Source organism: Colobus angolensis, unplaced genomic scaffold (genome assembly GCF_000951035.1).
Source record: "Colobus angolensis palliatus isolate OR3802 unplaced genomic scaffold, Cang.pa_1.0 Scaffold30, whole genome shotgun sequence".
NCBI classification, from domain to species: Eukaryota; Metazoa; Chordata; class Mammalia; order Primates; family Cercopithecidae; genus Colobus; species Colobus angolensis.
Window position 1 is genome coordinate 872,541 of NW_012116266.1, and position 10,623 is coordinate 883,163.

The 10,623-nt window shown below is 40.8% G+C and overlaps 1 protein-coding gene across 1 annotated transcript in view; it reads right to left on the reverse strand.

The window, feature by feature from the left end:
- Nucleotides 1-6,537: 6,537 nt before the first annotated feature.
- Nucleotides 6,538-10,623, reverse strand: part of CCNYL1 (cyclin Y-like 1) — a 45,757-nt gene continuing 41,671 nt past the window's right edge. Inside the window, exon 11 of the mRNA XM_011949995.1 lies at nt 6,538-9,105. Coding sequence (XP_011805385.1) covers nt 8,995-9,105 — 111 coding nt within the window. The 3' untranslated portion in view covers nt 6,538-8,994. The remainder of the gene's footprint in view (nt 9,106-10,623) is intronic.

Genomic DNA, 10,623 nt, shown 5'->3' on the forward strand with positions numbered 1-10,623 from the left:
GTCTTTTTCTCCTCATGTTTTTGACACTGCTTTCTAAGAGTATTTGAGGAGATGTATGGATTCTAACTTCATAATCAGGTTTTTCAGATGTACTTAAAATATAAGCAGCAAAAATTTTATTAGTAAGTAAAATCAAGCAAATTGCAATCATCAGAAACAGAACTAGTTAAGAAACATGTTTTACTGAAATATATTTCCTAGGTCTCACGCCTGCCGATCCTGTGATTGTCTCGTGATTCACTTGATGAAGGGAGATACATGGAAGAACAGAGACTTTGCCTGAGATTGCGTTCTATTTTATAAACCCTCCATTTATACTGAACCAATTTGATTAGAGATGATTTTGTTTTGTGTGTCTGGTTGGAGGGCAGGAACTCCCAAAACTTTATCATCCAGCAGTGGGATCTGCAACTTGGTATTGCGCTCTAAATACGAGTGAGGGAGCCCAGAAGAGACAGTGAAACTGAGCTGGCTCTTCCCTGATCATCTGGACAGATGCTTAGTGAGCCTGAGATATATTGTCAGACCACCTTCTACTGATGCTGCTTTGGCAAAATGCAGATTAGCCACCAGTCTACCAAACACCACCTCATTTTAATGCCTGGTGTGTCAGTGTTCTCCACCAACGCTCCGAGACATAAGCATGTCGGAGAACATGGGTAATTAGCTTAAAATATTTGTAGGAGACAACATAAATCCAATAAGAAGTTAGTTAGCAATATGAGTGTAATTCAATGTCAAGGTGAACACTAGGAACTTTATTAGATTGATGCATAAGGTAGTTAGGAGAGGCAGACTAGAATATATAGTTGAGTTGGCCGGGCACAGTGGCTCACGCCTGTAATCCCAGCACTTTGGAAGGCCGAGGCGGGCGGATCACGAGGTCAAGAGATCAAGACCATCTTGGCCAATATGGTGAAACCCCATCTCTACTAAAAATACAAAAAATTAGCTGGGCGTGGTGGCGTGCGCCTATAGTCCTAGCTACTTGGCTGAGGCAAGAGAATCACTTGAACCTGGGAGGCAGAGGTTGCAGTGAGCTGAGATTGCGCCACTGCACTCCAGCCTGGCGACAGAGTGAGATTCTGTCTCAAAAAAAAAAAAAAAAAAAAAAAAAAGTAGTTGAGTTGAATCCTAAGAGAAGAGCAACTATACCTTACATGTCCAGGACACGGTAGTTAGCACATCTTCCCCGTGCTTTCTTGTCATTCATTTTTCCCCATTGGTAAAAGGGGCAAAGGGCAAAGCCTCAAGCTGGAACAGAGAGAAGGACTGTTGGGCTTAGAAGGTTGCAGAAATAGGCCGGGCACAGTGGCTCACGCCTGTAATCCCAGCACTTTGGGAGGCCAAGGCGGGCAGATCACCTGAGGTCGGGAGTTCGAGACCAACCTGACAAACATGGAGAAACCCTCTCTCTACAACTGGCCAGGTATGGTGGCCCATGCCTGTAATCCCAGGTACTCGGGAGGCTGAGGCAGGACAATCACTTGAACCTGGGAGTCGGAGGTGGCGGTCAGCCAAGATCACGCCATTGCACTCCAGCCTGGGCAATAAGAGTGAAACTCCATCTCAAAAGAAAAAAAAAAAAGAAGGTTGCAGAAATAGGTGGGCCCAGGGTAATATTGGTAACAATGATTCTTTTAGTGATTTAGTTACACAGCTCGTTCTTTTGTCCTTGGATGGTAACAGGGTTGAGAGGCAGAGTGGTTATGAGCATGGATTTGGGAGCCAGACTTATTAGGAGTTCACATCCCAGCTCCACCACTATGTGTCATGTGATCCTGGACACAATCTCTGAGTATTTCAGTTTTCTTATTTGTGAAAAGGGGGATTTATATTTTAGGGTTAAAAAGATTTAAAGGATTGACTCAGATAAGGCAAAGTTAAGTAAAACAATGGGGAAGCCGCTGTTCAGACATGGAATGAAAGGAGATGGAGAGATTAGGTTTTCAAATTTGTATTTGCTTAAGAATCATTTGAGGTTCATGTTAAAAATCTCAATTCCCAGAGCTCAGCCCCAGGAATTGAGATTCAGTAGCTCTGGGGCACAATAAGCTATTTTTTTTTTTAAATAAGCTTTTAATTTTGGAATAATTTTAGATTCACCAAAAGTTGCGAAAATCAGTTTCTGTATGCCCATTACTCATTTCCCAATGTTAACATTTGTTAAAACTAAGCAGTCAATTTTGGCACATTACTATTAACTGCAGACTTCATCAGATTTTCCACTAATGTTCTTTATCTGTTCCAGGATCCAGTGCAGGACACCACATTGCCTTTAGAGAAGCTTTGTTTTTCACAGGCACTTTCAGCTGATGAGAAGCAGGTGGGTTGGGGACCACATCGTGAGAATCACTGGGACATTTAAAGAACTGGACAACAATTGCTGCATCCCCAAACTGGGGAGATGAATGCAATTTTAAGGGAATAAAGTAGTGGAGGGGGTAGATATAGAAGGTTGATTTTAGAGTTAGAGATGGAATGCTCTCCACTAGATGAGGGTTACTTTAAAGAAGGCATCTAATGCCAGAGGAAATAGTAGATTTTGGAAGGTGCAGATGCCACTTAGTCCGCAGCCTAGATTGAGGATATATGACTAGGGCTGTGAGCAAGTCAGGAGAACGGGTAAGTGCAGTAAGTTGGGAACAGCTGCTTTGGGGAACACAGGTGGGCTCAAATAGGTGATGAAAGGGAATTACAGGAGGCCTGTTAGCCTGTGAACCTCATGAAACCTGCATGTCCTAGAACCTGATGCTAATGCTTTGGCAGTGGGTCACAGTGACCAACATCAAGCATTGCCACATTGGGTCAGGGTGAGGCTGGGATGATATTGTTGAGGGAGGGTCCTAAGGATCTTCACCTAAAAGTGAAGGAGCGGGTGGAAGGTGCATAAAACACTTGAAGCTCCGCCTTTGTCAGAGAATTCTCACACCGAGCAGACCAGCTAGGGGGTGACACACCGAGCCACCAGCTGGGGGTGACAGGTAAACATTTGTAGAATAGAGGTTAAGAAGACGAAGCAACAGATTTTTTGTTTTTGTTTTTTTTCCTTTAAAGCTAGCAGTCTAATTTGGGAATCTTTTGAGGTCTTTTGAAGTAGATACTACTGATAGCCCATTGAAGACCTTAGGTTCTGGGACCATTACTGAATTTTCCTAATCATATTCCAATTGCTTTGCTCCCTTACAGCAGTTAATCACCAAAGCTGTCCCTTTTATTTTTTATTTTTTTGAGATGGAGTTTCGCTCTTGCCTCAATCTCTTGCGTAGCTGGGATTACAGGCACGTGCCACCACACCAGGCTAATTTTTCTATTTTTAGTAGAGACAGGGTTTCACCATGTTGGCCAGGTTGGTCCCTAACTCTTGACCTGAGGTGATCCACCCGCCTCGGCCTCCCAAAGTACTAGGATTACAGGCATGAGCCACTGCACCCGGCTAAACCTGTCCCTTTTTAAAGACTATTAACCTTTTTTCATTGGACTCAGGATTCCTCTTAATTTCTATACCATTTTCACTTTCACAGTTAGTTGTTCTTCCTGCATCCTAGATATCCTAAACCACAAACTAACATTCTTAAAATTTCACATTTAAGTGCACGTTCTCTCACTTGTCAAATAGTTAGATGGAAATTGCCTTAGAAACCAGATTGCTCCTGTATACTAAGGGGAGCAGGCTTCACTGAAGAGCTCCTAGGTATTGCTTGCTGGCACAATGTCAGTCAGCCCCAGCCAGGTCTACCAGATGGGTAAGTAGGCAGAAGTTAGACTTTAAGGTAATACAATCCTTAATCTGTTGAGAGGTACTGGGTGTAATCTACAGATTCTGCACAGAAACTAGCACTTACCTGGGAGAGTTCTCTGCCAGCTGTCTTTTCCAAGTAGTACTATACTCAATAAGCCTGCTTGAGGCTGGTGTGGTGGCTCATGCCTGGAATCCCAGCACTTCGGGAGGCCAAGGCGGGCAGATCATGAGGTCAAGAGATTGAGACCATCCCGGCCAACATGGTGAAACCCCGTCTCTACTAAAAATACAAAAATTAGCTGGGGTGGGCGAGGTGGCGGCGCCTGTAGTCCCAGCTACCGGGGAGGCTGAGGCAGGAGGAGCGTTTGAACCCGGGAGGTGGAGGTTGTAGTGAGTTGAGATCATGCCACTGCTCTCCAGCCTGGGTGACAGAGCAAGACTCCGTCTCAAAAAAAAAAAAAAAAAAAAGCCTGCTTGAGAGTTCTGAGAGTCCATCATAGCTATGTTAAATGTAGTTAGGGAGAAAGGCTGGGTGATGAAAGATTCTAGTTAACCTGCATACTGTGGCTAAACTAGTTCCCAGAAACACTGCAGAGCCTGAACACAGAATCAAGACTGAATTTGTTTTCTGATTAAAATTAGCTTTGGCTTAGAAAAAAAAAAAATCAAGGTATACTTAGAAATTCAGGAAAACTAGACCAAGAAATGAACCTTGAGCTGTTATAAAGCCAGGATTTAGTGCTGGATTTCAATAATGTATAGACATATGGATTACATAAAGAGGAAATGTAAAATAAAGGGCCAGTATAAAACTTCTCTTTAACCAGAAACACTGAGCCCTAAGTGGTCATCTTAGGATGAAACACATGAAATTGCCAAAAGGCAACCAAAAGGCCTATAAAAATGACAATTTGGTTCAAATATATCTTTCATTTTTTTAACTCTTCACCCCCAGACTCCTATCAAATATGTTTGCGGTATTTTGTGTTTTTCTTGTAATTAAGATGTGAAAGTTCAGTTCACAATATACCAAAGTTAGTATTTCACTGGGGTCTGTATTATAGTAGTTAAACAAAATACCTACAAATGAAAATAAATTTGAGTCCAGGTAATCAGTCCTTTTTTAAAGTCTCATGTTAGGGAACAAATCTTCCCTAGGTACAACTCTTGAGAAAAATGCCATAGTTACCACCCCACTATCAACTTAGTTTCCATGCCCTATTTGTCAGAGAACCTACCTGCTTTTCAGTGGCATTTATACTTTTCCTCAACTGACCCAATTTCCCATTTATCAAAGTCGCTGTACTGCCTTCTAGAATTAAGTCAAAGGAGGAGAGCAACTTTAGTGATACTTATTTTACCAACTTGTTCTTCAAGTCACAGATTCATGTCCAATGTCCCTCTCCCAAACTTTCTTTGGCCACTCAATTATGTCAGCATTTCTGCTTATAACTGGCGTATCACAAGGTGCAAACCATCTTATAAAGTGACGTATGATACATTTTTTTTTCTAAGTTAAATCAGATCACTTATCCTAGTCGGCAACTTATCAAGACACAGTGATCAGTTATTTTTTTGTTTTTTTGAGACACGGTCTCATGCTGTCGCTCAGGCTGGAGTACAGTGGTGCAATCGCAGCTCACTGCATTCTGCCCCCTGGGTTCAAGCGATTCCTGTGTCAGCCTCCTGAGTAGCTAGGATTACAGGCGTGTACCACTACACCCCACTAATGTTTTTTTAATTTTATTTTTTTTGAGACAGAGTTGCACTGTGTCACCCAGGCTGGAGTACAGTGGTGCAATCGCAGCTCACTGCAGCCTCGACCTCCTAGGTTCACGCCATTCTCCTGCCTCAGCCTCCCGAGTAGCTGGGATTACAGGTATGCACCACACCTGGCTAATTTTTTTTTTTTTTTTTTTAATAGAGACGAGGTTTTTACCATGTTGGCCAGACTGGTTGTGAACTCCTGACCTCATGTGCTGGGATTACAGGCGTGAGCCACTGCACCCAGTCTTTTTTGTAATTTTAATAGAGACGAGGTTACACCATGTTGGCCGACTGGTCTCAAACTCTTGGCCTCAAGTGATCCACCCACCTTGGGCTCCCAAAGTGCTGAGATGACAGGCGTGAGCCACCGTGCCTGGCCACGATCGTTTACTTAAATATTTGATTTTAGGTAATGAAGAATTAAAGTGGATGGAAATACTGCAACACTGTCAGGATTTAGTGAGAATTGCTAAAGCTGAGTGGCTACTCTTAGTTCTAAAGAAACCTAATAGTGACTTGGTATATTTTTAACTGAAATGTAAGCTTGAAAATAGCATGTTAAAGTCCAATTATGTGGCTTAAGACACCCTCTCAACAGCAACACAAATTCTAGTTCCTGTCTTTCCATTCTCTTTCCTGTTTAACTGTCTGATAACCTTAAATACCTCTTGTTCTAATTCTATGCTATTCCTAAAATTCTTTTCTGTTTGGTACATTTTACTTAATTTTATATTCTAATGTGCTTTTCCCTCTCAGACACGATAACCAACTATTCAAGATGCCATCTAATATACTATGCCATTAAGTATCGTGGCCAGACAGTGATTTTAAGTATAATAAATTATCTTCAGGTTGAAAAGAGCATATGCAAAAGAAATCGATCACTACATCTTAACTAGAGGCATGGATCAAATCAAATTATGGTTGGTTTGAAAATGCTTTAAAGACATATCAGGACTGACTTAAAACTAGGCTGGGCAGAGATGTAACACTATGTGAATAGAAGTGTTACAAACACACTAGCCATATTTTAATTAAAATAGAGTTTATTAGCTTTTAATATAAACATGAGAAATAAAAACCACATAAATTGTAGCATTCTTTTCAAAATAAAACTGCAATCAATACTTGAATCTCCAAGCTCTGAATTCCATAAACATTATTTGTGTTTTTTTGAGGTGGTAGATTGTAATATTTTTATACCATTATTTATCATTTATGTCTCTGTCCTTTAAAAATGATGGAAACTGCAGCACAATATGATGTGAAGCATTGCTATAATAGAGGAAGTATTCCTGGCCCAGAAATGCTTTGTTTATAAGCAAGATTCCTAGGATTAGATTTGAGAAAGTAGGAGAAACAGATTTCACATGGTTGAGAACACTAATCTTTTTACTATTTCAAATTTAGGTGACATTATCGGTCTCCTAAAATTATTTGCTCCTTGCCTTTTAAAGCCTGAAGTAAGAGTTCCTAAGGGTTATGTAAGTTATTTCTTAAGTAGCAGGACTTAATGGGACACCTACAGCCTGGTAGCATGTAGGACGATAAAACAGCTGTTCATATCACCTTCTATCATTAGGGTCCAATTCCTTTTATTACATGTTAATTAACACTGCTCTTCAAAATCTTCCTTTAAAGAAACTTCGGTGATCAAAGCATATAGAGCACAACTCTGCAGGTAACTACTTTTAAGAAGAGGAGGGCATTTTATGGAGATACAAGGTATTCCAAAAGTTCAGTGTAATTTTAAGCTTTGATACTTGTAGAAATATAATGCTATAAACCTTTACAAAATCATGTTTGAACATTTCTCTGGTTTTTGAGACAGGGTCTGGATGTCACCCAGGTTAGAGTGCAGTGACATGATCATGGCCCACCGCAGCCTTGACCTCCTGGACTCTACTGATCCTCCCACCTCAGCCTCCAGAGTGGCTGGGACTGCAGACACATGCCACCATATCAACTATTTTTATTTACTGACTTATTTTTACAGACAGGGTCTCACTATGTTGCCAAGACTGGTCTTGAACTCCTGCACTCAAGCAATCCTCCCACCTCAGCCTCCCAGAGTACTGAGATTATAGGCATGAATCACTATGCCCAGCCCATTTATTTTGCATTTAATTTTGCCTTTTTCTAAGAGATGGGGTCTTGATAACGTTGTCCAGGCTGGAGTGTAGTAGCTATTCTTATAGGCACCATCATGGTACACTGCAGCCTCCAATACTTGACCTCAAGCAATCCTCCAGCCTCAGCCTCCCAAGTAGCTGGGATTATAGGCGTGCACCACCACACCCAGCATCATCTTGCCAATTCTAAATATAAAGCTTTTAATTTTTTGTTTCAGTCAATGTCTACTATCAAGAGTGACCAAAACAAAAAATTAAAAGCTTAATATTCAGGAGACAAGTGCTAGGTGCACTTTAGTCCCAGTTACTTGTGTGCTGAGGCTAGATGGCTTGAGGTCAGGAAGTTCTAGGCTGCAGTGCATTATGATTGCACCTGTGAACAGCCACTGCACTCCAGCCTGGACAAGGCAGTAAGACCCCATCTCTTAAAAAAAAACAAGCAAAACAAAAAAACTTTCAAACGATGTTTTTTAAAGGTTTATAGCATTTATACTCATGCTGCAGTGCCCTGGAGGGCCCAAACTATATTAAAGCTTAAAAATGCTTTACTTTTTTTCATCATCACTGAACCACCATGTTGGCTGGCATTATGAAAAAATCTTTTAATACCTTTATTTAACAAGAGAAAAATTATCAGAAAATGAGAAGCACCATTTAGTTCACAAGAAATGCAACATGGACCCCAATAGAAGTAGATATCAATAACTGATACTTCCTGTTTATGACCCCAAACATGCTAAAATGCTAAAGTAATGCTTGCAAAGAATATGAATGATGTTATCCAGCAGCTTTTTGGTTTAAAATGATTGCCAATGACTAGCAGCTTCAATGGTAACAGAAGGGAGGAAGAACCCTTCAATACCTAACAATGCTGCAGTCTGCTCCTAAGTGGCTTTAGTTAAGAGTCCCATGTTTTAATGGTAATACTGCATTGATTCGAAAGGCATATGCAGCAAAATGGGGGGAAGGAAGAAAAACGGGAAGAAACATAAAAGTTATATGGTTAGTGTCTTTAAAGTCTAAAAATTTAAACTATTGTTTAAAAAACCTTACATAGTTCACAGCTATCGGCCCACACAGTAAGTAAATATCTGTGTGTGGGATGGGAGCCTTCACTTTGGAGTGGTTTTTGTAACTCTGTTTACATTAAAAAGAACAGAAGAATGTTCTGTTGCATTGACAAGGTCCCATTCTTTCCTATGGAGTATAATCCTTGTTGTCCATGAGTCTCTTGAATTTGAGATCTTTCCTTTCGATGAAAATACTAATTTTGCTGGTTTTTGAGCAGGAAAGGTGATATTTCTCCAGTCTTTGTAGAAGGTCGCGTGATGTTATATCCCCTCATTTCTCCCTTTAAGAGAGGATGGCTTTGGAGCGCTGAATACCAATGAAGTTATCAGCGCTGAAAGATCTTCTCATAGCGGCTCTACACAAGTCTTTGTCTTCACACAATCTAGAAATAGCCTAGGAAAGTCAATCAAATAGAAAAGAGGTACAATTTTAAAAAGGGTTCCCACATTTGAAAAAGCACCACTGATGAAAGCCACACATGTAGACTCCTTTACATAACTCACAGTTACAGCTACTTTGGCTGAGTTTTGCACTGCCAAGTTCTGGGGACACTACTTCCTGCCAATTCACCAACGTAATATCCTTTAAGGGCTACGATTAGATTCCCAGAGAATAAAGGGGGAATTTATTATATTATTAAAAAGTTGGATTCCCAATGATGTCAAAGGTATTGTGATAGGCTCCTAACAGCAATAGCTGTTACCTGTGCACTTATTCCTTAAATATAACAAACGTACACTTGTGCAAAAAAATAAGTTTATTCAGCTATTCAAATTCTACCCAATCCTTATTAGCTATTATATACTCAAAGCACATTTTAATGAGGCAGGCATGTGCTGGACTATATTGGAATATACGAGAGGTCTAATGACTGACGCACCAAAAGGTGTTACTTCACATGCACGTTGATTATGGTAGAAATACGTATTATTTCTTTTTTCTTTTTTTTTTTTTGAGACGGAGTTTCGCTCCTGCTGCCCAGGCTGGAGTGCAATGGCGTGAAACCTCCCAGGTTCAAGCGATTCTCTTGCCTCAGCCTCCCAAGTAGCTGGGATTACAGGCATGTGCCACCATACCTGGCTAATTTTTTATTTTTAGTAGAGACGGAGTTTCACCACGTTGGCCAGGCTGGTCTCAAACTCCTGACCTCAGGTGATCCACCTGCCTCGGCCTCCCAAAGTGCTGGGATTACAGGCGTGAGCCACTGAGCTCAGCCTAGAAATACATATTATTCTAAAGTACCACCATGGTACCACAGAAAGTGTCAGTTTAAAGTATGTGTCCATTTCAGTTGTAATTCTGCTGTATACTCACCAAGAGTCATAAGCCATAAATATTACTTTGCCCCATAAAGTTACCATTTCCATTAAAAAACCCATGTACTTCCTACATTATTTGTTTTTTGTTATTTATTTTTTTTTTTTTGAGACAGGGTCTTGCTCTACTGCCCAGGCTAGAGTGCAGTGGCATGATCTTAGCTCACTGCAGCCTCTGCCTCCCAGGTTCAAGCAATTTTCATGCCTCAGCCTCCTGAGTAACTGGGCGCTGCCACCACACCCGGCTAATTTTTATATTTTTAGTACAGGCTGGTCTCGAACTCCTGATCTCAAGTGATCCGCCTTCCTCAGCCTCCCAAAGTCCTGGAATTACAGGTTTGAGCCACCATGCCCAGCACTTACATCCAGCATTTGAAACACTTGCACCCTATATAGTGAAGGGTATAGGTCTCTTGGCTTACCCACTAATCCTTTGTCTAAAAAACTCACAGGACTGCACTGTGATATATAAATCATGACATGAATTTGCAAACAAAGTAAGACAGTCAAAAGTGGCAAGTGAATTATGTATGTAGATAAAATTAGGAATATAGTCACAAAGAACATTTTTTTTTTTTTTTTTTGGAGACACAGA